This window comes from Aythya marila, assembly GCF_965140915.1.
Source record: "Aythya marila genome assembly, chromosome: 1".
NCBI lineage: Eukaryota > Metazoa > Chordata > Aves > Anseriformes > Anatidae > Aythya > Aythya marila.
This window is the reverse complement of record NC_139042.1, coordinates 96,521,588-96,547,683: the sequence shown is the minus strand read 5'-3', so window position 1 is coordinate 96,547,683 and position 26,096 is coordinate 96,521,588. Positions and strand designations below refer to the sequence as shown.

General features: G+C 44.0%; 2 protein-coding genes across 4 annotated transcripts; one reads left to right on the top strand and one right to left on the bottom strand.

The window, feature by feature from the left end:
• The first annotated feature begins 560 nt into the window (after positions 1-560).
• Positions 561-11,945, top strand: IFNGR2 (interferon gamma receptor 2). The gene is made up of 7 exons (XM_082776885.1): positions 561-777; positions 4,000-4,126; positions 4,575-4,750; positions 6,549-6,694; positions 8,066-8,219; positions 9,010-9,164; positions 11,307-11,945. The coding sequence occupies exons 1-7, from the start codon at positions 693-695 to the stop codon at positions 11,478-11,480; spliced, it is 1,017 nt and encodes a 338-aa protein (XP_082633011.1). The 5' UTR covers positions 561-692; the 3' UTR covers positions 11,481-11,945.
• A 1,711-nt stretch (positions 11,946-13,656) lies between these two features.
• On the bottom strand, positions 13,657-25,286 carry TMEM50B (transmembrane protein 50B). Of its 3 annotated transcripts, none has more exons than XM_082777010.1 (7): positions 25,232-25,286; positions 21,068-21,243; positions 20,307-20,419; positions 19,267-19,334; positions 18,026-18,118; positions 17,310-17,367; positions 13,657-15,227 (listed from the first exon to the last, which is right to left on the bottom strand). In XM_082777010.1, the coding sequence occupies exons 2-7, from the start codon at positions 21,164-21,166 to the stop codon at positions 15,182-15,184; spliced, it is 477 nt and encodes a 158-aa protein (XP_082633136.1). In that variant the 5' UTR covers positions 21,167-21,243; positions 25,232-25,286; the 3' UTR covers positions 13,657-15,181. The 3 variants fall into 3 exon arrangements, with proteins under 3 accessions (XP_082633136.1, XP_082633135.1, XP_082633137.1); XM_082777009.1 differs by lacking the exon at positions 25,232-25,286 and adding an exon at positions 24,767-25,152; XM_082777011.1 differs by lacking the exon at positions 25,232-25,286 and adding an exon at positions 24,486-24,505.
• Between the last annotated feature and the right edge of the window lie 810 nt (positions 25,287-26,096).

Here is a 26,096-nt window from a genome sequence, read left to right as displayed (position 1 = left end):
TCACGTCGACCGCACGCCGTAGGCAGGCACGCGGGGCTCTGAGGGCGCCCGTACCGCATGTGGTCGGGGCTGCGAGCCGCCGCGGCGGGCATGAGGGCGCTGGGTGAAGGAGAGAAGGAGGGAGAGAGGAAAGGGAGGAAGGAGGGAAGGAAGGAAAGAAGGGATGAAGGGAGGGAGGGAGAGAGGAGAGAGGGGAGGGAGGGAGGGAGGGAAGAAGGAAGGAAGGAGGAAAGAAGGAAGGGAAGGAAGGAAGGGAGGGAGGGAGGGAGGGAGGATGGATGGATGGATGGATGGATGGATGGATGGATGGATGGATGGATGGATGGATGGATGGATGGATGGATGGATGGGAGGGAGGGAGGGAGGGAGGGAGGGAAGATGGGAGGGAGGGAGGACAGAAGGGAGAGAGGGAGGATGTAAGGAAGGCAGGGAGGAAGCAGGGAGGCCAGCAGGGAGCCCAGGCTGCAGGCACCCAGCCCGGGGCCGCCCCAGGCGTGGCCGCGGCCGGGACCCGCCTCGCCGGGGGCGGAGGAGGAGGAGGAGGAGGAGGAGGAGCGGGGCCGGGGCGGTGGCTGCGGCCCGGCTCAGCCCCGGTTCCCCCCGGGTTCTCCGCGGCCGGCCCCGCTCCTCCGGGGCCGCGCTGCCGCCGAGGGGCGAGCGGGGCCGGCGCGACGCTAGCCCGGGGCCGGGCCATGCCGTGGCGGGCGCTGCTCCTCTCCTTCTTCCTCCTTCTCCTCATCCTCCTCCTCCTCGGCCCGGCCCGGGCTGCGGGTGAAGGTGCGTGGGGCAGGGCGCCGGGGCGGGCCGGGAGGGGGCTCCGGGGGGGCGCCGCGGTGCCGCGGGGTGGGCTCGGGGGAGGGTTGGTGCAAGCGCTGCGGCGTTTGGTGGGCTGCTCGCCGTGCTGCACCGCTGTGCTGGCTGCCACGGGACCCCACGAGCCCCATCTGGGACCCTACGAGCCCCATCTGGGACCCCACGAGTCCTATCTGGGACCCTAAGTCTCAGGGGTGGTTTTGGGCTCAGCCAACGTGGGAGGCTTCCCCTCTCCAAGCAGAGCCTGAGCGATATAGCTGAGGAGCCAGCACGCTTCTGCCTTTGGGACGGATCCCCGCAAGCAGGCAGGAGCAGCTGTGTCAGCCCTGGCCGAGCTGTGTGTGTGCTGCGGGGTCATTGCTCCGCTACCCTGCCCCCTCCGCGCCCGCTGCTGCTCTCCCCTGTTTGCTGATGGCTTCCCAGGGAGCTGCTGTGGTGTTTGGCCAGCTCAGGGCCTCCTCCCCGTCCTGCTGGGGCGTCTTTCTCCCTGTGGAGAAGGGGGAGCTGTGCCTTGAAATCCCGCCAGAAGCAATGGCCAGCTGCTGCCGGCCATCCCCGTTTGGCCATACACTCCTGTTAGTCATTTTTTTACAGGCTTTGCTGCCTTTCTGGCAGCGTGAGGAGCCAGTTCAGTAAGCTACGACAGCTGAAGTCCAGCAGAAAAAGAAAAAAAAAAAAAAAAGCTACTTCCTTCTTTGCCAAAATGGTGCATCCCGAGGCTGATGCAGGGTCCAGAAGTCACTCGGGAGCAGGCACAGAGGCTGTGAAACCAGCAGCTAGGCCAGGCTGGCCTGGTTTCACTCGCCGTAACCTGTGGCTTCACGCTCGGCTATGTGAAAGTTTTGACTTGTGGCTTGAAGCGTCGAGAAGTGTGGGTATCAGGAGGAAAGAGGCTGAGGCTTGTTTGGCAGGTGCTTTGAAAGCAGCTGCTCTGTGGGGCAGGGAGGAAGGAGGACAGGGCGCTTCTGCCCATCCCTGGATGAGGTGGCTTGTGTTTGGGGCGTGTTTCCAGGACGCTTGCATACGTAGGTGCTTTCTGCTGAAGTGTGTGCTCTGTTGCCTTGGTAGTACAAACTAATGATCCTTAAAGAGTTCAGGAATTTACATTTCTGAGTGCTAATCTAAGGTAAGGTAATGAGGGTGCAGTCCTGATAGCAGAGAAAATGAACCATCTGCCCTCATCCTTCATTACTCTATTTTATTTTTTTTTTTTAGAGGGAGAGAAAAATTCTAATACTTGTATTTTGATCTGGCAACCTTCTTGAATTTTGTAAAATTAGCTTGTATCGGATGTCTGACAGTGCAGATTACTGATGGTGTGAGATACCTTGCCACATGCCAGACCAGCAGCGACAGAATCTCTGTGGCTAGAAAGTGAAAACTTTTCTTGAATGAAAGTTTCCAAGTAGCTGTTAAAATACACAAGATTAATAGCTTAGGTAGCATTTCTAACTGTAACCTTAAAGAATCTCAAGCTTACAAAGCTGAACGGTGCCTCTGCAATGTCATGTAATGTGTGTTTACTTAAGAGCGCTACACGAAAGATGCGGCTAAGAAACTAGGAAAATACCCAATTAAAACTTGGAGAGTGTAACCATTTTTTTCATATTTGGGACTTGGGGCTTAATGCACAACTTTATGAAGATTTGTATGGTTTCTGTCCTGTGTGTGAAGGATGTTAAGATGCTGGTGTTAGGCCTCTTCTCAAAGGTAGCACTGTCAGCAGCAGTGACAAAATCAGATGTGGAAATAAAAATTCAAAGCTATTCCAATATTCCTGCGGAAGGATGGGCCAGAATTTCCCATGAGTGCTTGATCTTCAGATATTTGTGTATAAATAAACGAACTATATCTTAGGAGAATATTGTCTGGAGAGCAACAGCAATGAAAGGAAGCCTTACCACGTTGGGCTATCGTGCCACGTCATGGCCATCTTTGAGCTTTGGACCTGTAGGCTCAATGTGCCTTGTGGAGTAGGTGATCGTTATGTGGACTGATATTAGCCAGGCGTGGAAGGAGAGCCTTCTTCCCTCGAGGAAAGGCAGGCCATGAAGGTGCTCATCTCCCTCCTGAGGGGTTTCGGGGCTGCCTGGGCTGGTGGCTGCAGACCCCACGTGCCCCTTCCCACCTGAGCCACAGCAGTTCTGGAAAAAAAACTCACGGAGTGAGGTTTTTCTGGTTGTAAAAGACGCTTGCTAACCGTGTTTTCATCTCTTCCTCAACTTGGCCTACGTGCTGGGTAATCTTGACATCTTTGGGCTCTCCCAGCTCCTTATCACCGCTCCCCTTGCCTTTCAGTGGCTTGGCTTTGCAGATAGGCCAGCTATTGCCTCTCTCCATGTGCCTTTTTTACAGCCCCGGCTCCATGCCTGGCCTTTGGCAGTGCCAAGCAGACAGCTGCTTCCTCCTCCCTGCTTGGGGTGGCATTGGGGTGCCCACTCCCTGTGCTGGAGGACCGCCATTTGCTTTCAACTTCTGTGTCATTCACTTCCTGACAAGCTGCCTGAAAGCACTTGAGGTCTTACATCAGTCCCCGGAGCGTACAGCGCAACCAAATTTGGCTGGATGTGTTCCTGCTAGTGGAAGGTGCACCTCTAACAGAGGTTTCTGTCCTTATCTGTGGTGTGACACCTGTTTCAAAACTGGCAGCACTTCAGGCTCCCAAATAGAATGGGTGCAACCCTAACCCTATAACCCTAACCTGTAATCATGAATATTTAAGTTGGGGAAGAAACATTTTCTTCTTCCACTGGAAAAGTTTGCTGGAAAGCTTCATTGAAGCAACCTTGACGTTTTCAACCAAGCTAGCAAGAGGCAGATGATCCAGAAAAATGTGGTCTGAGTTGGTAACACAGTAGGGTTGAGGGAGAACTGAAATAGCGATGACAAGTGACTGTGGACCTGAAATTATAGTTTCCGGGGGGAGTTGGGTAGGGTTATTTCTTTTGTATTGGACTTGAGGCTTCCTGTGCTATATTCTGTATGGAACAAATCAGTTGCAATTCAGTGCTTCGTGGATACCAGGGACTTAAATGTACCACTGCACTTAGAAATGGAATGAGAAGAAGTGGTTTTGCCTGCAAAGCAGCTAAAATGTAACATGCAGTGATGGAACTTGGAGACGAAAAGTTAGTTAAGTGTACTTGAATGTTTTAGTAATTATCTTTATTTCTTTTCATGTTTTAGACTCTTCTCCACGTTTACCAGCACCCAAGGATGTGAAGGTTTATTCCTATAACTTCCATAACACGCTGAGGTGGTCTCCTGTTAAAGTAGAGAGAGGCGTGGTGTTATATACAGTCCATTTTAAAACGTAAGTAAATCGTTCCAAACACCAACCAAACTGATTTTGCTCTAATCCAGCAACACCCTTAGTTTTTAAAAAGCTGCTAAAAATGAATAAGCGTAGGAATGAACGAATGAGTTGTTTATTACAGGTGTTTTACGTGTATCTGAAAGCATCTTCTGAAGCCTGAGAATCTTTTAGCCTCTGACATTTCCACTAAATTGAGTAAAGATTGGATACCTGAAGAGCACCCAGCAAAGCTGCGTGGTTTCCCATGTCATTCTCCCTCACTAATTGTAGTTCTTCTGATACTGAAGAAGTGCAGGTGCTGAAAGGGCTGTAGGATAAACGCTTGTGAAAGCAGTAGTTTCGTTACATATCCTTTTGTTACTAAAGTCTTCCAGGTGTGTGGGAGTGTATTTCAGAGCTCCGCTAGTTGCACCGTTCTGTATTCATCCTCTGGTTTGTGTTGCAGGGGGGCCTTTAACCAGTGGGATGAGATGAACTGCACCCGCATCGCCCGGACTGAGTGCAGTTTCCCCCTGTCACGGAATGAGCGTCTCTGGACGTTTGTTTTGCGTGTGAGGTCTGAGCTGGGGCAAATGACTTCTGACTGGGTGGAAGCGGATCCCTTTGTGGCGGAGAGAGACAGTAAGTGGCATTTATGATTTCAGTAGGTCTCTCAAAGGAGACTTGTGTCATCTGTTCTGGGATGTTATCACTCTGTGATATACAGGAGCTAAGTGAGAGAACTGTAGGTGTTCAGTTAGCAATGACTTCAGAGAATCTCAGTGCATGACAAGGAATTTGATGCACATCAGTTCCTCTGCAGTGGTGTTAGCAGTGCATTCCTTCAGCAGGTATTGAGAGAGAAACCTGATGAGTTTCCTTGCATGGCCAAGCTTTACAAGAGTTATGACCTGCATTATGTTAGAGAGTTTTCCATCTTCTTACTTTCTCACTCAGCACTGGCACGTGCACACATGCACGCCCTGGATTTGTGGCAGCCTCAGTGCAAACTACCTGTTTCTGTTGAACAGATCTCTTTTCTAACAAGCCTCAGCTGCCATGGCTACAGTTCAGGAGGGTCAAGGGCACACTTGAAAGCCTATCAAATGTGTGAACAAGCATATCATTGTTCTTTGTAAGAACAAAGGCCTTGCCTTGCTGTGATTGCTTTCAGGATTCAGAGAAGATAAATGTTGAGTTTAAAAAAGCCTCCGAAATATTAACGAAGGTGCAGAACAGTCTTTTAGGTTGCATTTTCCTGTAGGCTGTGATGAGTAATGGTGCTCCATATTGGGAAGAGCCTGATGCTTTCCCTGGTAATGAAGAGCACGGGGGTGGGGAGCTGCCTGAGTCCTGACTGAAGAGTACAGCTGATTGTTTGCGTAGGGGGAGAGTGGTATCTCTGGGGAGTTAGGAAGGCTGATGGGAATACAGGACAAAGGGGTGGCTTAGTCTGGGGAGATGCTTGTGTGTCTGGTCCTTGGGGGGTAGGAGGGATGTTATCTGATCGTTGGTGTGTGACCAGCCGTGGGATCAGTTGCCAGACACCCAGACTGGGGGCCGTTCTGTGCCTGTACCGTTTGGATCGGTCCCGCTTGAGACAGCAGCAAAGGGAATTAGTGAGAACACGCACCGAGGCGTTTGCAGTTCTACAGAAACAGGAAGTAGAAAGAAACTGAAATGTCTGTACCAATATAAAGATCATGGAGGCCAATCTTCTCCAAAGTAACAGTGAACAGAGCAGGTTCTGATGGTTTTTTCGAAGTGAAACAAGCAATAATTCCATGCAAGGATTCATTTTTATTAGTAGTTTCCCCCCTCTAGTCTGCAAGCAGCCAATTATTTTAATATATGCACTAGTGTTTTATTTTGAGATCCTAGAGTGCTTTACAAATGCTGATAAACTTAACTAATGAAGGAGAAACAAAGGATAAATGACTAGTGACCATACGTAGTCTGTGATTGCACAAGCCTCTTGTCTTAGGAATGACAATGCTTTGTAAAGTATTTTCATGATTTAGACCCAGAGTACCTCAACTTCCAACCTGTTAACCCCTCCAAACAATGTGTTTTTAAAGAACATGGAATATGTGGTTTAACTGGCTATTTGAAGAAAAACAAATAAAAAGCTGTATCATCATTAACTAAAGGTAGATTCAGATCCATACTAGTGAAGATTTACTTAATTTCCAGGGAAAGTTACCTAAAAAATGTATTATCTAATTTCACTTATGCTTTCAAGTATTTTCTACGTTGCGTTTGCAATACAAGATTTCTTAAATGCATTAAGTAGATGAGAAAACGTTCCCTTTCTTGAGGAGAAAGCTGCTGATACCTGCTGTATTTGCTGAGTATAAGAGGCTCTAGGTCAAGCTGGACATGCTATGATGAGCTGTTCAGCATCCCAGAGGTTCACTGCTCTCTCTCTGCTTGTTTTCAGCTACCATAGGGCCCCCTAAAGTGAACAGCGTGATCGTAAGCTCTGACTCACTGCTCATTAGTGTCTCACCCCCTTTTGAATCTGAAGAAGGTACTGTCCAGTATAAAGTGTCCTACTGGGAGAACGCAACGACTGCTACTAAAGAAGTAAGAATTCCGTCTAATTTATTTTGTTCTTAATGCCTCTGTGACTACGAGGTAAGTCAGCATCTCTTGGCAAAATGGCAGAAATGGAGGAAGAAACCAAATGTGGTTTGTTTGGTTTTTTTTCCTCTAATAGCAAAGGCCGCCACTTGGTGGCTTGAAAATGAGTTATTCTGGTCATTTAGCATAGCACTGAATGTGTTAACAAAACTTTCAGGAAACATCTGTGTGTTTTTTTTTTTTGTTTGTTTCCTCTGTATGAAATCAGGTTAAACTGCATTGCTGTTCAAATAAGAGGTCCACAAAGTGTCGAAGGTGGCTTAAAAATGGCATTTAGATTCCAAAGTTTACTTAGGCATTTTGGAAAAAGCTAGCGAATACTTGCTCCTTTCCTGTGCTGGGCTTGCTTGTGCTGGTGGCTTCGGTATCAGGCTGCCTTGGCCTGGTGCTGCCTTTCCTCCTAGGGCAGAGAAAGACAGATTTATGAGAAACATGGTGGACACAGGTGGGATGAGCTGTCCCTGTTCAGACTGAGACTGAAGAGGGTATGATATATTTCATTGCGTGCCTGTGCTGCTGCCTTTTTTTTCTTTTAAATAAAAATAAAGGAAGAAGAATTTAAAAAAGACATTCTCAAGTCTAATGCTTGAAAAGCAGAAGCAGAAAACATTTTTCAAGCCTTGTGCATCAAAGGCCTTGCCAAATCTGAAACGCCTCCACTTCCTTCCTCCCTTGCACAAGCATGTATTTTTTCTGACATGTATAAAATACTTTTGTGTTTGATGTTCAGATAAGATGTAACTCTCGTATGATAATTTAGGCTTCACTGAGGTCCTTCTTCCAGCCCCTCGTAGGTTAAAAATCCACAAAAGATTGGCCTTGGAGGTTTTGTGCTGTCCATCAGCTGTTTTTCATGGCACTAGAAGGAGCTGACGTGGCTGAAGCTCTGCACTGAAGTGCACTTCTGCCAGCTTCCTCCAGTGCTGGAGACGTTTCTCATGGCTTGCTTTTCCTTCCCCCTTCCTTATGTTATATTCACTGCCGGAGGTGTCACAGAAGCTGCGTGAAAGCATCCAGCAGCATTTTGTGGATAAAGCGAGACTTCACATCAGTTTCCGTGCCTTTGCTGTTCATGCCCGTGTAGATGGTTTTACATGGTCAGGCTTCATTTCATTTAAAAAATAATAAAATTTCAAACATGGTGAAGTAGGAAAGTTGAAATATATTTCCCTCATTCTCTTGAAATGTGAAGGAAAGATGAATTATGAAAAAAAAAATGTTTTTTGAATGATAAACTTAAATATGGGGAGGAGAATTGCATTGAAGGCCAATTTTTATAGTAACACCTCTATTTTTCTTTTATCTTTTAAACAGGAGATGTGGGTGAGCAATGCACTGTTCAAAATCGAAAATCTGAAGCAAATGACACTTTATTGTTTTACGATTGAAATAGAACTGGTGAAGTATTTACATGAGCAGATCCCTGGACTGCAGAGAATCCCGGAGTGTTACAGAACTCCAATGAATGGTACAAGGCTGCTTTCGTTACTTTTCTTATTTGATGGGGATGGGTGTAGGACGTGAGCCTTAGCTGGTGTAAGTTGGTCAGTCACGTACCCGTATTTGGCAGGTATGTTAAGAGGGCACCACTGATGGTAGTTCACAGTTGTTATTAATGGCAAATCAATGAGGAATTTTTCAGTCCCTAGTTGAGGGTCTTTGTTATACTCTTCCCCTTGTCCTTTTCTTTTACAAAAGCTGTTATGGCCACATAAAATATACGTAAAAAGAAAACACAACTACTTGGTCATTAGAGGACACTGTTGATGAAGGAGATGGTGTTACTCATGCAGATCCTCACCCTCAGCCACTGCCTCCTGCAGGACAGGAACATCCCCCTCCTCTTTGACCATCTTTCTTCGACATTTTTTGGGTACAAAATATAAAATCGGGCAAGGGAAAGAGGAGGCATCTGCAAGGTAACAGCATTTGTCCCTCTCATGTATCCTTCTGTGTGATGTCCAACATCCAGACTTCGCAGAACCTCAGCGTGCTTTAAAAGCACAGGTACACGTGTAGGTGAAACCTGCTCATGGGGTTTCTGGTCCCTTGGGCTGCGTGGGTGAGGGGAGGAAGCTGGTGATTTCTGGAACCACAGAAGAAGCTAATAAGGTGTTTGGAGTGTATCCATAGCGGGGCTGTGACCTTAACCTGGGAAATCATAGCTTGATTGCCGGGGATGCTAAATTTCAGCTTGCTGTGTGTTGCTTTAGGTGTGATGTTGTACAAGTAAGAACCAACCTTGTTTTCTTTTTCAGAGACGACCAGAGCTGTGTATATTGTAATAACATTTACGTTGGTTGGCCTTGTTTTAATTCTCATGATAATCGGTTTGTTTTTTCTATCGAGACACCACAAAACAATCAAGTATTTGTGTCAGCCACCTTTAAAAATCCCATCACACATTGAAGAGGTACGTGTAGACATTTTATTTCTCTTCCCCCTCCCAACCCCTCCTGCAAAAGACAGGGATGGTCTTGGAGCAAGCATGAACGAAGCTAGTCGTTGCAGAGCAGAAACAGATATAAGCAATTGCTGATTTAAGTATCTAGTGTGATCTCTCACTTTGTTCCTCTTCTACTCATCTGCATTATTTTCTTTTCTGTACTAAGATACAAGTACTGGTGTAATCCTGTTAAAAAACTGGACTAAGGCTCTCTTCCTTGTCTACACCTTGTCCACCCTTTTCTTTGCTGACCTAATTCACCTCACCTGAATCAGTTGCTCACTTTAGTCAGAAAGCTTTTGTGTGCTGTAGAACGTACGTAAGACCTAGGTCTCTGATTAGAAATTAAATACAGGAGTGGACACTGATCAATTCAATAGCAAGGACTGACTTGAAGACTAAAGGCTGCCTGAGGAAGTGTTCTTGGCTTTTCTTTTTTTTTTTTCTGTAGTTTTATGCAGTACTCAGCTAAAAAAATATCCCAGGACTTCTTTCTCATTACAGCTCACGCATTTCGGTACTAAACAAAGTTGTTTCAGTCCTGATCATCTTCCCCTTTTTTTAAAATATGAAATACTCTTTTAAATCAAGAACTGTGCTTAAAGTTCTTGCTCTTCTGTGTTTGTATTTGCTTGTGTGTATCTCTGTGCCACAGCAGTCCATTGTACAATGTTTGTTCTTTGATTGCAGAGTTGTTTTTACAGATTTTTATAGAAAAATGGGTAAATGAATCTGGACTTCTGCAGAGCAAATCATTTTCTCCCTCCCTGCATTTGATGGGGGCTCTGTGAAGACAGCTATATTGCACACCATGCAAAGCAAAGCTTTTTGCATGACAAGCAAGCAATTTCCTAAATGTGTATTTCTAAAAGGAATCAACCAGCCTGGGGCTTCTCCTCTTAAAACACTTCCCTTTAGTACAGAATACTAATTATTTTTGGGCAGTTTCATATGCACTTTTACAGGCTTTCAGAAAAATCACGTTTATTTTACGGAAGTATCCAAGCTTTCAGCATCAGACTTGCAGGGAGCAGTTCTACCACAGAAACTACTTTACATAGGAAGGCAAAATCAAGGTTCCTTTATGTCTTGAATTTGTTAAAATATATGTATAGGAGGTTCCCATATAAGAAATTTATTTTTAATACATCTGAAAAAATAATCCTGATGCTTATTATCCTTGCCATGATTACAGAGAAAGCAGTGCCCTAAATTGAAACCAGGGTTAATTTTGTCCAGTGATTTGAGCTGTGGTCCTGTCTCAGCCAGATTATGGCAACTCCTACAGTATGAAACAAGCTTTTGTGTAATACCATACGCTACATCAGTCTTTTGAGAATGAGAAGGTTATTTTTTAACCAATAGCAGGCTGCTGTCTCAGTATGTGAGGTGGTAGGTGGCTCTACTTCCTCTCAAAACACAAGAGCGATTTAGTAATAGGGAGAGTCTATGGGGGTAACGAGGAACAAAATATTTTCACTGGACTCCATTTTTTTTCCTAACCTTTCCATGATTAAAAATTACATAAATTCACTGTAAAGCTGATGATTTACTTTTTGCTTTGACATCCCCTCTGCCCCCTTCCCTCCAAAATTAACTGCAAGAGAGAAATGACACTAGAGTTTTCTGGTAATGATAAAAGGTACAGATCTGCCTTGTTTCACGCTGAACAAAGCAGGATCTTCTCTCATTTGCCCTGTCAGTGCTTCAGACGAGCCATTAGTTGGTAGGTTCCTGCAGTTGACCCCAGCAGTGTAATTAAAAAATCTATTCTTTTGTGCTTTGTTCTTAACTAGTAGGAATTTGCTTAAACTGACAAGAATATTAGCCACAGATAAGTTTATCAAAATTGATGAGGTAAGGGGCTACTTTAACTTGCTTACATGGCTGTTTGCCTTATTTTGTTGGGAAATGATGCAGTTTTGACTTCCTTCTTATTCAACATAGCCTAAAGGAAATCCAGAATAAAACACGCAGTTAGCAGCTGCCTTTGAATTCTGGTCTGCAACAACTTGCCTGTAGCTGGTAGCACTTGCTCCGTCTCTGTAACTTCCAGCTACCTGTAATGTGGATAAATCCCTAAACTGTTGTTTCTTTTTTTTTTTTCAGTATTTGAGGGACCCTAGCATGCCTCATTTAGAAGCATTGGAGAACTACACCGAGGAAGCTCTGCCCGATTCTTTATCTGTCTTGTATTTTGAAGAAGGAAGCAAAGCGTATGGTGACACTTTGGCTGATGACACTCATTCACACAGCAGCTCCGGTGAAAGTGAAGTAACTTAAGTGGTACCGCAGCGAGAACGCCTGTTCCCAGTCGCTGCAGAGGCTCCTGCTCGCGAGGGGCGCTGTGCAGCTCCGTGCAGGACAGACAAGGAGCCCTGACTACGTGGCCATAGGCAAAGCCTGAGCGAGACTTTTGCTTCCTGAGAATAATAAGGAACCTGAGCCTTTTTTAAAACATTTCCTGCTGTTCTACAACGTTCTGTCTGCCAAAGAGACTGAAAAGGTGGAAGCTGAAGGGAAGTGAACACTAAATTGCTTTCAGACAGACGGTTATGGCTGTATCATCATTTCTCCCCCCCTTGAAGCAAAGTACTGAGAAGTAATGGCACTTTAGGATAGGCCCTACCCTAACCTGGAATGTGTTAGGGAGAGAGTAATTGCACCATGAATTACTTCTACTGGGGTTTTTGTCTTGTTCTTATTTGTGAAGTCTGTGTTGCCACTTAAAGTATATTGTATCCACCCCCCCATGCTTTCCTGAGTCATTCTAAATACAGGAAGTCTGCTGTGACTGCTGCTTCCCTCCAGGCAGAAAGGGCAGGCTAAAAGGAACCTTGACTTACTTTACCATCTTTATCACCAACCTGGGCAAAGAACTGCTACGAGAAAGACAAGGGATGATAGTTCACTCCTCGCCCTTGGATCTGTGCCTTAATGTTTCTGGGAAGTATTAATCAGTTCCTGCTGTGAGCCGATCACACCCTTCACAGGGAAACAAGCTTTAAAATATGCATTTCTCAGCATCTATTAAAAAAAAAGCATCAATAATGATTAGACACTAAAAATTACTTTGTTGATGAGCAGGCTAGTCCTGTGTATCACAGGGTGACTGAGGGTTCTGTTTTGAGGCCCTCAAAGCAGAAGCAGGACCACAACTTAAGCCATACATAACAATCCTGCAGGGGTTTAGGAGATGTCTAATAAGGGTCAGAGACAAAATTACCTACTTCTATACTTAAAAAAAAAGATTGTTTTTATCCCACAAAAGACATCCAAAGACATCCAACTTCTTAATACAACTTGTTTTTAGAAAAATGAAATAAAATAAATTTGCTTGGTTGGTTACAAGTGACTTCTGGAGGATACTTAACATTTAACAGGAGCTGTTCACAGAGCCAGTCACTGCCACAGCTGTAGGCATCTGGGTGGCTGCTGTCCCACCCCTTCTGGGAACACACAGAGACGAGTGTCGAAAACCAACAACAGTTTGCAGAAGGTTCCTCAGTCTGTTTCCTGGAAGAACTACCCTAATGCCTTGTAATTAGACACCAGGCCAGAACAAGGGGATTATCTGAGGCTTGGCTGCAAGTCTGGTGAGAGCAAATAAAGACCCAGAGGAACAACCGCTATGCATAATGCAGGGCATAAATAAGAAGGCAATTAAGGCATCTTATGTGAATACAAAACACAACTTGCTGAATACACTTTACTACACAAACTACGTACTAAACTTTTGTTAGAGATGGTTATTTAATATTTCTTACAGGAATAGGCCAAAGTGTGTGTGTGGGGGGGGACGACTTTTATTAGGGGTAACTCAAAGGGTAGCTTCACAACTGCACCTGGTCAAGGCAGAAAACCTAAACTGAGTAATCACTGCTCGTTGTGGACTCAGCTGAACTACCTGCAGTGTAAACATGGACCTGGAGTTAGTCTGATGAATGCCTGCATGATTCTTACACAATAGCTCAGGATAGGGGAAGAAAGTTCTTCCCTGCTGTCTCTTTTCACCTCTCAGCAGCTAGAGAGAGCATGACCATTCCAATTCCCTAAAATCAGAAGGGATAGACACTCAGGAACTAGTTGCAGTAAAGCAAGCTGCTAGTAGAAAATGGAGGTACCCTCAGAAAGAAGCTCTTCACTTGTTGGCATGCTTAAGAAAACCTTCTTAACTAGGAACTTGCATTAAGGCACAAGGAAACGTTCTTGTGGAGTTAAGCACTTACCTCAAGTTGCCCTGTGCAAGTTACTGTGGCAGGCTGCAGTTGTTTCTCACTTAGGGGGGAAAAAAAAATATATATCCTGGGCTACTGAACAAAAAAACTGACAGAACTGAAAACAAAAACCTTGGTTTTAATCATGAAGTGTAAGCAAGCGTCAGACTTGCTTAAAGGTTAGCACTACTAGAGCCAGTGACGGCCTGCTTCTGTACAATTATCTTGTGAAATTCGCTATCTGGAGAACATAAGATAAAGTTTATTGCAGTTTTCTGGAATTACAACCAAACAGACAACTTCTGTACAAAGCTACGATGAACACCAGTGAATATCTCGTAACTCACTGCCGGATGATGAAATCAGGATAGAAGTTAGTCTAGCCAGTAGCACAATTTCAGCTGCAGTTATTTGCTTCATATTCTGTCCACTGGAAAGATTCCCACAAGGGAGCAATTAGATGACTAACAGTATACAGTAACCATGCACATAAATTACATTCTGAAGTTTAATGCCATTTGGTCAGCAATCTTGATACATGGAAAGTTATAAAAGCTCTTAGACACAATGTAGATTCGAATGCTTTAAAAACACAGAGAACTTACAAGGAAGTCACCAACAGCAAGATGAATATATCAGATCAGTCCGAAGCTATAAAACATCACTGTTCTCCCTGTCTGTGTGCACCAGCTAGAAGAAACTGGATTGCAATAATGGATGCATTCCCATAAAGTGCCCATGAGATTTAGGGGATATATTTTAACTGGGGCAAGTGGCAGCCCTAACACTGGCAATTATTTCGACATAAAGATTGTCAGCAATAAATACATACAGTATATTCCCATTTGAAACGCTCACCTTTATTGTCACCTAAGGTAATAGGCAGCAGGATAACGGTTCATTTACCAGCAAAAAGCTATCCCCTGAAGAAAATCTATGCTAGCATAATTTTAAAAGATGTTAGTGTGACTCACATTTATTATTTATATCCCTTAAGTGTGATTGGCATCAGTTTCAGGGTTTTTAAATTCCAGTAAATACAGTAAATGCTAATTGTTATCTATTACACTGAGCAGCACGAAAATAATTCTATGCTGCTACCAAATTTCATTTGTGCTACAGCAATCAGTCAAGAACAGCTGGTTTGCCATGCAGAACCTACTTAAAATAGGGCCGCGTTTAAAAATTCATAACCTTTTACAAAAAAATAGCTACTTAAGAATTTTATATAACTGTTCAGAAAAATATAAAAACCAACCCTTATCTCAGCATACAAGAGAATTTACCCTCACGAAATTCAGGCTTAGCTGGGTCACTTCCATGAGCTGACTACTCCCTTTCAGGTTCAGCAGCAGCCCTTGCTGTCTACTCTTGAAAAATGAGCTATAGCTGAAGTACGCATAAAAATAACAACCCCTTTCACAGGGTACAGGCTTTGTCCTGCTTATTCACTTGTAGGTTGACCGAAGTCTCTCACACGTGAGGGTTTGGAAGATCAAGTCTTAAGAGTTGATGGAAACATGTATTTGAAGAAATGAGCCTGAAGGTTTCAGAAAGAAAGCCTGACTATCCCTTTTTAAGATATATACAGTCATATGTACATATTCACAAATCTGTCCTATGAAAAGAGGGAGCTTATTACAGAAACCATAATTTGTCTCAGTTCGTCCAATTTAGAAAGCAAAACGAGAACAAATAAACGTAGATGTATCTACATACTGAGTACAACATAGCAACTACGGAATAGACAATGCTAGACGTGAGCTCTCATCCCCATAACTCTTCTGTTCTTCCAAACTTGTAGATCAGTGTACTAAAGAGGAAAAAAAAAAAAAAAACAGGTTATACATACGGTGGGAAAGGTCATCTTAATAGTAAGCATACACTCTTACACCGTTTACACTGCAATATTTCTTCATGTCTGTATCTATTTCTTCTATTTCTATTTCACTCACTATGCATTACTAAAACCATGAGATCTAGCTGAAGCAACTGCTCAACTAAAAATAGCCAGTCCTGCAGTACAATTCCTTTTAAAAGGCTGGATGCAACTGCATATTGTTCTGAACCAAAAGAAGTCTAAACAAAAACAAACAGCATTTCCTTATTGTTCCTTATACTTCTTTTTCCCTTAGGTAGCAGGGCACTGCCATACTGAATCATAATGGGGGAGATGAAAAATACTAACAACAAAGAGGGCAACAGTAAGAAGTAAAAAATAAGCTAGACACCTTGGCAATTAACTAGTGAAGAGAACTATTAATACAGCATACTAAAATAAGTAAAAAACTAGCAGAATAACAATCGGGGCTGAAGCAAAGTCCTGAAGGAGACACAGTTCAAGGAATAAAGCTATTATCAGCCAGCAGTAACAGAAGAGGGTGTTTCAATCAAAACAAAAGCTTTGGGCACGGACATTGAGAAGAGCATCACGGATTGACCCTGATCTGGTCCAAGGAAAGGAATCTACAGCAGCAGATGAAAATCTCAAGTGTTACTGCTTAAAATAAGTAGTGGGATTAAAAAATTTTTTTTTTTTTTTAAATGTAGTTTGTCTCACAATTTATACCTAGGAAACAAATTTTAAAAGATGAAAGAGAAGAAATCTATAGTATATGGAGATACGGAGTACAATAGAAACTAGGGAAAGACACTTTCAGAAACAAAAAACAGCCTCAGAAGTAAGTTATCAAACTACTGAAATCAGATTGACAGTATCAAATGGATTGAAACTGTTCTCAAAAATCTATCCCCACTGGTATCCATCTCACTTTAGTTATGTGCAAGATTGCGGAAGAGATTTAGGCACTGCTCTTTTCTGTGAGAACAGAACTGATTTGCCCAACAAGGCAGCACAGCAGAGCCACCTGATTCAGATCACTGCAAAGCATTTGATACAGTACTAGAAGGAAAATTGTTAGCATCGTAATTTAAGTGAGTGAGAACTTCCAAAAGAGGACGTTCTGGGAACTTTTTCAGTGACTGAACTTCAGAATTATACTAATGCTTTTATTGTCTTGAATTAATCAAATTCATATATTAGAGAGTGCATTATACATATAAACAGAGCTGGTATAGATGCACACAGTTTCAAAGTGTCATATAAGGCACTTAATGACATTAAGAGAAATAAAATGAACGGATTTAATATTACAGAACGCACCATTATGGTCATAGAAGAAAATTTCATCACTCATCATAACTGAAAGTTCGTCTAGTAGAAACAAATTTAAGTGTATCAGTTATCAGACCATCGAATCATTGTTATGAAACAGTAAGGAAAAAGGCAATAGGATGTCTCACCTATTGCTGTCAGGATACATGCCAAGGTATTTGTAGTAGAGATGAAAGTATTATTGCCATTATCCAAAGACACTGACAGCATCTCACCCAGAATACTATCTGTATCCTTGGTCATCCACATTCTAGAGCTGTAAATTCAGTAAGATCACAAAGAGCTGAACTAACGAGCACAAGAGGATTGAAGACCCTCTCTGAATAGTACTCTCTTCATCTCTGAGGAGTAAACAGGGCAGTGTTTCTAAGCACTGGAGGAAGTGGTAGAGACAGGTAGCAGAGTTTAAAAATAAAGGTTTTAAGAAATAGTTTGGTCAGTTTATAGAACGACTAACGCCACCTCAGTTCTCTTTACAGTCTCAGCTTACTAAGAGACCCAAGAGGTTTCTTACATGCCATCTTCCTCAAGGAAAGGTCAGGCTGGGTAATGAACTGAAATACTGAAGCCCGGCACAGTGAGCAGCACGCACCACATTGTGGATGGTCAAGTCTGGTGCCAGCCTCAGTTACAATTAATTTTCCTGTGGTAACCGTGTATATGGAAGCAGGCGAGTGCAATGCCCCTTTGAAAGGAGGGAAACTCACCCAGATAACTTACCTGAAAAATATCAATGCGTTTTGGAAAAACACTGCTAGTCCAGGGTAAACATTAGTGTCTGCAAAGTAAGTAACAAAGGAAATATTAACTTCTTTTGTACCGAAAGAAGTACCTAAAACACTATTCACAGTATTATTCTCTGGCTACAAAACTAGATGGCATTGTTCTAGCAAGAACAGACCACACTTTCATTCCTCTGGATTTTCTGCCTTTCAGCTGACAGCAAAAGTACTTTCTACATAAGTAAAATAAACTTCAACCCCAGAAGACAACCTGTAATTTTTAAAAATGATTTTAGATTTCAATGAAGGGCCTGTGGTTGTTTTTTTTTTGTTTTGTTTGTTTGTTTGTTTTTCCCCTATATACAACTTGGTAGTAATTCTTGAATTACAATCGCAATTAGTTACCAGTGTGTATATTTTATATACACAAGCGTTCTATACCTGGATTGTTTAAAATGGTTCATAGTGGTAGTTCCTCACTTCAACTCCCTCAAGCATCTCTCATATCCATACAGTAAGGGACTGTGAAGGGTCCAAAAGATTTTCACATTCTTATTATACAGCAAAAAAAAAAAGACAAGTCAAAAAGAGCTCTTAAACAAACTACTACATCACAAGATAGCTACCAAACTGAAGCGTCAGATCTGATGATCATCCCAGAAAAGCAGCCAAGCCCATCTCTTTGCTAAAAAGCTAACCAAGAAGGAAACTTACTCTGTGTAACATATGCTCCAAAAAGAATCCACATTGAAGCAATAAGCGAACCAAACATCAGCATAAAGCCAATGAAGAGCCAGACACGAGCACCTGCAGGAAACAGTAAAACCTCTGAGAACCACGCAGAGTACCATCCATTGCAACAGCTGATCCAAGCTGCTACTGTATTGTGTGACACAGTCCTGCTGAAGATCCAAATGGAAAGGGTTAAACCCAGTATCAGTGACAACAGAATCCAAAATTTGCCCTCTGGTACAGAAGACACAATTACCAGAAATTTCTCCTCATCTGTAGGGAACACCTGTAACAATGTTTAACGTAACTTGTGAGTGGGCTAATTACAAGGTACTTTGCCAAAGCTATAGATTTTCTGAGGTAAGGATGGCATTCCAATACAAAAACTATAAAAAACACACAATATTTACAAATTTAGTATTACAAAATACTTAAAAAAATCAATAAACCAAACCCTTCCTGTGCTTACTTCAGTAAAATATTTCCAGAGGGCTGAAATCTGCCGGTTTACTCAATGACCCAAGAGGTCCCTTTGTCTGACATGCCTTCCTCCTCAAGCAAAGGTCAGGGCAGGATATGAATTGAAATATGGGGGTCCTGCACTGACACATTACCTGCTCAAAACGGAGGGGGAAGCCATTGAAAATAACCAACCTGCTCGCTCACGGGAAAGGAAAAATATTTATATGCAAAGATTCACTCAAACAGACTGAAGAATGAAATGCAGAAAAGCATCAAACACTAGCTCAAAATCAGTAAATTCTACCAGATTGCATTCTGCAAATCACACGAACGCAGATGCTGGATTTCACACCGTAAGGGAATTATGGATGAACGTAGAGAGAGGACAGCAGGTCCAGAGAAACCACACAATGGGTGACACACAAAGAAAATAATGTCTGCAATGCATTCTAAAATAAGAAGTTCATACTGAACTCAAGCCCCATAGCTTGCCACAAGGCAGAAATTTATTTCTGGGAACAGCTGCACAGGACACGCAGAGAAGTTTAGGTGCTCAAGCTATACAGAAGTCAAATTTTCCCAAGCTCACCTCCTTAACAAAGATAGTACTTACCTTCAAGGGTTAATTTTATACAAAAATTAATTTCACAGAAGTTTTCTCCTCTCCTTAGCTTCTGATTATTTATTTAACCACCACTTAAAAACAACAAAGCCCTCAATAATCATTCTTTCAATTCAGCAAGACTTCAGAGTTAATTTACCTGTTCTTCCTAAGCATCCGTCACTGTAGCTGTCTCCTCTCACCTGAGCATTTGATACAGCATTTATCCTAGGAACAACAAAGCGTATACATTTCAGATTACTACAAAATCAATTAAAATCTTAAGTAAAAAGCTAGTGCTTTGGAGGGTTTTGTTTTTTTAAGATGCAACAAATTCCTGGAAAATTACTGGCATTCTGTGCAGCCACACATTACTACACCTCTCCTAAGGGAAGGACTCCAACTGGATTTCAAGAAAATCACATTCTTGCAGAACCTTTACCCTAAATCTCAGGAATAATAATAGCCAGTAACACAGCAGTCTCTTGCTTGTGATACAAGTTGCTTTTAAATTGCTCTACTTGGCAACAAATACCACAAATATTCAAGTGAGACATGTCCCATAAGGACAATATATTTTCTTAAAACAAGTTACATTGCTGTGAAAAAAAATAAACAAAATTTCCAAATATCAAGTGTTAAGAAGGCCTTGAACATCCAAAACCATCTTATATTCTCTCCACTATTGAATGATTCTGTAAAAAATACTACTTCTCCCTCAAGCTTGCCACATTTACATCTTCATAACAATAATACCACTGCCCTTGCCCATTTGAAGATGTTTTGGGCCACAAAGACAGCTGTAGAAATTGATTAAACGCAGGGAAAAATGCAAATGTTTTACATTCAGCGATGCAATTGGGCAGAAATACCTGAACTTTGACCTCGGAACCCACTTGCATAAAGGGAGGTCGGATTTCTTACATTCAGCCAGAGCACATAAGAAAAGTAATTCACCTTAAACAGGTGGGGGGGGAAACAGGAGGAACAATGAACAAACAGACACAAAGGCCACAGATTAAAAAAAAAAAAAAAAAAAAAAGGCTGTAACACTGCCATGCAAAAAGGTACAAGATTACTCATAAGTAATTCATAACCAAGAGATTCCCGGTGTTACCATATGCACATGGGCTAGTAAAAACTGCGTTTAACAGCTCATATTTATTTTATAAATAAAGAACTTCCTTTATAAACACTTACATGAAAAAAGCTAGTGTTGAAAACACCCCACAGGTATGGAACGCGTGGTTCATTTGTTCTGGCTTAGGGTACACTACTGCAGCATCTATCATTATCCACCAACCTGTGAAAAACTTAAAATAAAATAACCAGTATTATGAGGCCAGAAGGGTAGAGACTGACACACAAAACATGTCAAACGTACAGGCATACTACTGGTTTAGTTTTCCTTTACCACATATACACAGCTCTAGAAAGTTACTAGCTTCACATCAGACTCTAAATCTGACAAGCAAGTTCTGCATATACCTTATCAAGGATATTCTCACAGAAGCATTTGAAAATCTGTCATGTTTTCTATTCAAATTACATCTCAGTGTACGGCTAAATTCCCTGTACTTCCTTAAGAACAAGAATCGAGATTCTAAACATACCTTATCCATACTTTATATCCTTTAAGTATTCAAACATATCTAGTTATGCCAAAAAAATGCTAGGAACTTCAATCTTTTTTTGAAGGAGAGGTAGCAGAACTGGTCTATTGTTGTCAGACAAATGCAAATTTACGTGATCCATAAAAAAGCTGGCTAACAATTACACTTAATCAAAAACCATCCAAGAAATATATCGCATTAGGGTGCAGTTAAAAGTGAAACTTCACAAAATTTGAAACAAACAAACAAACAAACAAACAACATGCAACTGTGTGCCATATTTCCAAATTTCTTAACCCATTTATGATCCGTCAAGGAGGGGCAAGTACCCATACGCTCATAACTTACCAATACACCTGCAACTATTGAAGCAACGGCGTTTCTTCTTTCACTCCAGTCGATACACTCACATTCTGGCCACCGGAAATTATCTAAGAACCCTGCCATGTCCTCAAAGATTAGATTGCCTTGCTTAGCTTGGACTTCTACATGAATTCTTCCATCAACAGCCGCGTCCTAAGTACCTGAAACACAGCCAACAATGTAGTTAAGGCTAAATAGCAAAATCTTGAGATGTTTGATAAACTGTCAGAAGCATCTTCAAAATAGGTTTGTTTTTGTTTTGTTTTGTTTGTTTGTTTGTTTTGTTTTTGGAAGGAATTAAATATTGCATATGTTCTATGGGTGCTTTATTGAGCTACATTTAATGAAGCAACCTACCCCACAAACAGAATTACAAAATAAAATCTGCACACAAGCCAAACACTTAAGCATTGCACAAGCCAGACACGTAAGCATTGCACACACAAAGCACCCTGTCTGAAACAGAGGAGAAATTCAGTGGAATATGCTGTTTATTTAAATGTATAGAAACACAAAAACAAAAGCAAGTAAAAAAGCAGGTGCAAAAAAAGCAAATATTTCAATCTAAGTTTCACCCTTAAACCGTAACCCTCTCCTGCGTTGGAAGTTAGAACAGAGTAAGACGCACACAAGAGGACTTCATATGCAGAACAAAACTTGGTCTTTGAGCCTGCCTAAGGAATGCTGGATAAGATACATACTCCCAGTCTCCAAACGAGAAAGATAATACAGTGCCTTTCTACCACAGGGGAAAAGAAATCAGCTCAGTGAATCCACTAAATACTAAGAGCAAAGAACATCGTGCTTTGCAGACGAGAATTATAAACACGGTCAGACTTACACACAGAAAGCAAAGTTGAGCAGTGTTATAAGGCAACCACTGAAACGATGAAGTCCTCAAACGATGTGGTGAGACAGCAGCTGTAACAGGTTCTGCGCTACCCTACCGCTGTTCTCATGCTGAGACAGTTAACAGATGTAGTCTGAGTGTCAGAAGCTGCAATATTTACTATTTTCTGCTCAGCAGTGGCTCACAGCCATGCTTAAGTTTGCCCATCCTACAAACAAAGGGCACCTCCTATGAATAAACATAAAACTTGTCTGTCCCCCTGAGCCTACTTCTAGAAATCCATCCACAGTTATGATGCTACCTTGAAGCATTATAATCAACCAGTCTCAAAGTTACCTTACACCTGTCAAATACCTGGGCCCAACCCTACAGTTATTCTCCTAGATCACCCTTTCCCCTAGCAATTCTCAAATTCCTGTTCTTTCTGCAGCTGTCACACAGAATTGCCGTGCTGTCCTAACACAGATTTACAGCTGTTGCCACAGCCCTAAATTCTTTTCTCCTCTCCGAAGGGTTCCCTACTCACTCCGTTTGTTCCTCGCCAGTCCCGGGAAGCGTTACCTCGCTGTGCAGTAATCCCCAGCTCATCCCGCAGTAATCCTCTCTTCCTCCCACAGTCGGTCACCCACAGTGGGGTACAGCTCACAGCTCCCATCGCTGCGGGCTGCACGGATCTCACCCTGCGGTCTGGCTGCCCACAAGCAGGAGCGAACACCTAGACAAATGCGCCACACTGTTCTTTCCTCCACTGAACAGATACAAGCACTAACAACGGTGTTGTCTTGCTTGTCATTACACTTTCTGTCACTTTCGGAGAGAGCAAAGCCATATTTTCCCCCAGTTTTTTCCTGGATCGTTCTCACAGAGCTGCAGGAAAAAAATCTTTTTACCGCTACCAAAATGTTCCAGATGAAAAGGCTGACACGAAACAAAACCAATCATTGCCTTCTGTGACTTAAAGGGGTTAGCGAGTTTGTTTTGTCAGCTAAAACCATGAAACCATCCTCCTGCACACGGAAAATACAGCTAGCATCTATCCTAAGACCCCTTCAGCTTTACAAAGTCAGCGATGATAAACTTCAGATAATCATAAACAGATAATCATAAAGGCAGGTTTGCGCAACGATGTTAAGGGTTTTTAAACACTGGGTGACAAAACAGAGGTGTTTTGCTCACTTCAAAAGCCTGAGACAACACCTTCCTCAACACCTAATTGTCTTGGGTATTAAATGGACTTTTCAGAACTGCATTAGCGACAAAATTAGTGGAGCTAGGGAGACTAGTACAAAGGGGTTTTTATTATTATTATTATTTATTTTTTAATACTTTCTAAGGACAGCCTTCTGCCAAAGCATCTTATTTTATCAATGTTGTATTTTTGGTGCTTGACACCAGCTCCCAAACCTGCACTTTGCTTTAATCTTCTCTCTGTGCTCAGAAGGGAAGCACCGGAGATAGCGTGACTAGATGAGATAACCACTATCTGCTGGCAGCCTTTCCACAGCAAAGATGTGTAAGCGACTACACAATTTTCCTGTTTCACTGGAATGGCAAGCATGGAGATACACGGCATGGAGAACCTGCAACAGGATACAGACAAACTCCAGAATGATTTCTACATGTGTCTAGTGCTAGAAACAAGCCGCGATTTCACAGAGAAAGCTTTCTGCAGGAGTACAGCCAGCAGCAATGGGGAGCAGAAGAGGTAACGCCACTGACCTTTTTATAGTATGATCTAAACATTAACTGATGCTGTCCACAATCCTGCAGTGGAGTCTTTCATGTTAGCAATTCAAGAGAGCCCCACTTAACAGTAACTATAATTAAGCATTTCTCTCTGATAGCTCCCTACGATTCTATTCTCTGCGTACAGACTTTGCAGATACACGGCTGGTGATAACGCCACCTCTTCCTGAGTTACTGAATGCCAGTCTCGTGCAGCAGCGTGGGCACTCTGCAAGAGGACGTGGCCATCCCTGACCGACCGTGCACCCGACAGAGGGAACGATGAGTAAGGGCTGCGGGCTTCTCGGAACAACAGACGTCAGGAAGCAGGGTGCTGGGGCAACTCAACCGGCCCAAGGTCCAGCCAACAACTTCCCCATGGCGGAGGCAAGGGGGAAGCAAAGAGCACTGCAGACGTGCTGGAAGGGACTGAGAGTGCGGAGCCAGCCTGAGTGCAACAGGTTGGTCACCCGCTCACAAGTGGCTGAGCAAACAGCGAGCTGCTACACAGCTCAGTCTGCGGTGTACGCTTCTCAACACCAGCAGCAGGGAAGGAAGGAAGGAAGGAAGGAAACTATAAGCTGCACCTCAGCCACAAAAGGCCCACGGCACTGCGAAGCTGAGTCTCCACCAAAATCACAGCAGCAAGGCTGAAGATGACAGGTGAATGTGGCACAGACACAGGGTTTAACCCAAATATATCCTTCTGCATGGACAGAACCCTGATGAATTTTCAGAAGGATGGTTTCAAGTTCTCAAAGACAGGGGCTGGACTTTTTTTTACCTGAGTAAAGGTACAAAACTCACTCTCTGGGTTTAAACTTTTACCTCCACGTACTTCACAGCAAGAAAACAAGCGAGCCCCTTGCATTAGCTGTCCTTTGGTGCCCTTCCTATGATCTGTCTCCTCCCCTTTTCCTCTTGCGGGCAGACAGGCTCTCAAGAAGCGTTTCTCAGGTCCAATAAACAGAAACACAAGGAGAACACTGGCAAGAACGAGCTGGTGAGTGAAACGTGACAAGGGCGGTTATAACCCATAGAAACACTTGGCAGGTTGCAGAACTAGGGTTAGGAGTTATTTAGGCGAACGAAGCAGAGCGACAACGTACCACACGCAAAGTTGAGCCCGGAAAGTTGAGCCAGCCGCTCTCTGAAACACGCTCAGCCAACGGCGTTGGACAAAACGTTAGCACAGCGGCAGGGGAGCGCAGAAAGAAACACAGAAAGCGAGCCCCGAGGAGGCTGCCTCACGGCACAGCAGGGCCCAGGAGCCCCCCGGTGCCACAGCGCGGGGCCTCGCGCTCCCTGAGGGGACAGCGCAGCCCCGGGGCAGGGCCGGGGCAGGCCGAGCACCCTGCGGCCGCCCCCCGGCCTCCCACGGGCACCCCCCGGGCAGCCCCGCGCAGTTTCGCTTTCAGTTTCCCCTCAGGGCGCCCCGGTACGGCCGGTACCGGCCGCCCAGCCCCTCAGAGGGCCGGCGGGGCGCGCTGCGAGCCCGCGGCCCCCTAAGGAGGGCTCCGGCCGCCCCCGGCCCCTCACGGCCGCCCCCCCCCCCGCCCAACGGCCGCACGTACCCGCCGCGCCGCGCCGGGCTCTTCCGCCCGCTGCCGGAGGCGGGGCGGGAGCGCGAGGGGAAGGCGCTGAGCGACGCGGCCGCCAGCCAATGGGAAGCCGGCGCCGCGAGCCGCCGGGGGCGGGCTGAGGAAGGGGAGGCGGCCATTGGGCGGTGCCGCGGCCCACGCGGGAGAGCGGAGGGGGCGGGGCTGAGCGACGGGGGGGGGGCGGCCCCTCCCCCCTCGCCTCAGCGCCGTGCTTCAGGGGGAGCAGCGCGCTGCCGCCCGGGAGGAGCGCGCGTTTGTGTCCGAAATCGGCAGTTTATTCACTTTATTTCCTCGTGAAGTCAGCACTAAGACCTCAAATTCAAGTTAACAATCCGGCGTCAGGCAGAAAAATGAGTTTTGAAGGCCGCCGTCGTGGGGTTTTCTGGTCTGCAGGCGGCACTTGTTCCAGAAGCACCCCCCCCCGCGGCTCGTAACATCTCGGTCACCTCAGAGCAACGGGGAAAAAACGGCCCCCTGCAAAAATACCCCCCTTCCCTCGTCCGGGACCAATAAAAATTAAAATTAGAGGAGTGTTTTAATCTATGTTTTTTAATCACTAAGCAGTGATGAAGAAGATTTTGTGCCTGGCAATTTTTCCCGACAGCAGCACGAGGCTGACTGAAAGTGCTGAGAGTCGGGTCGCATCCACTCCATTTAAAAGCGAGGAGCTGTAAAAGGAGCATAAAAATCACCCAGCACGCTGACTCATCCATTATGGCAACTTAAATATTTAAACTGCTGATACTCATCTCCATCGTGAGCCAAACCGGATTCCATCAGAGCTGGATTTATTGGAACGGGGTTTCCATTTACACTCATGCAATGAATTCGATTTGCA

Bases quoted from the DNA above. Each gene is read 5' to 3' on its own strand.
- IFNGR2 (XM_082776885.1), top strand. From the start codon at position 693: ATGCCGTGGCGGGCGCTGCTCCTCTCCTTCTTCCTCCTTCTCCTCATC. The intron at 778-3,999 runs GTGCGTGGGGCA...TTCATGTTTTAG, and splicing joins GGCCCGGGCTGCGGGTGAAG to ACTCTTCTCCACGTTTACCA. The intron at 4,751-6,548 runs GTAAGTGGCATT...GCTTGTTTTCAG, and splicing joins CTTTGTGGCGGAGAGAGACA to CTACCATAGGGCCCCCTAAA.
- TMEM50B (XM_082777010.1), bottom strand. From the start codon at position 21,166: ATGGCAGGGTTCTTAGATAATTTCCGGTGGCCAGAATGTGAGTGTATC. The intron at 18,119-19,266 runs GTAAATTAACTC...TGTTTCCTGCAG, and splicing joins CGGATGCTTAGGAAGAACAG to GTGCTCGTGTCTGGCTCTTC. The intron at 17,368-18,025 runs GTAAGTTTCCTT...CTTACTTTGCAG, and splicing joins TGGAGCATATGTTACACAGA to ACACTAATGTTTACCCTGGA.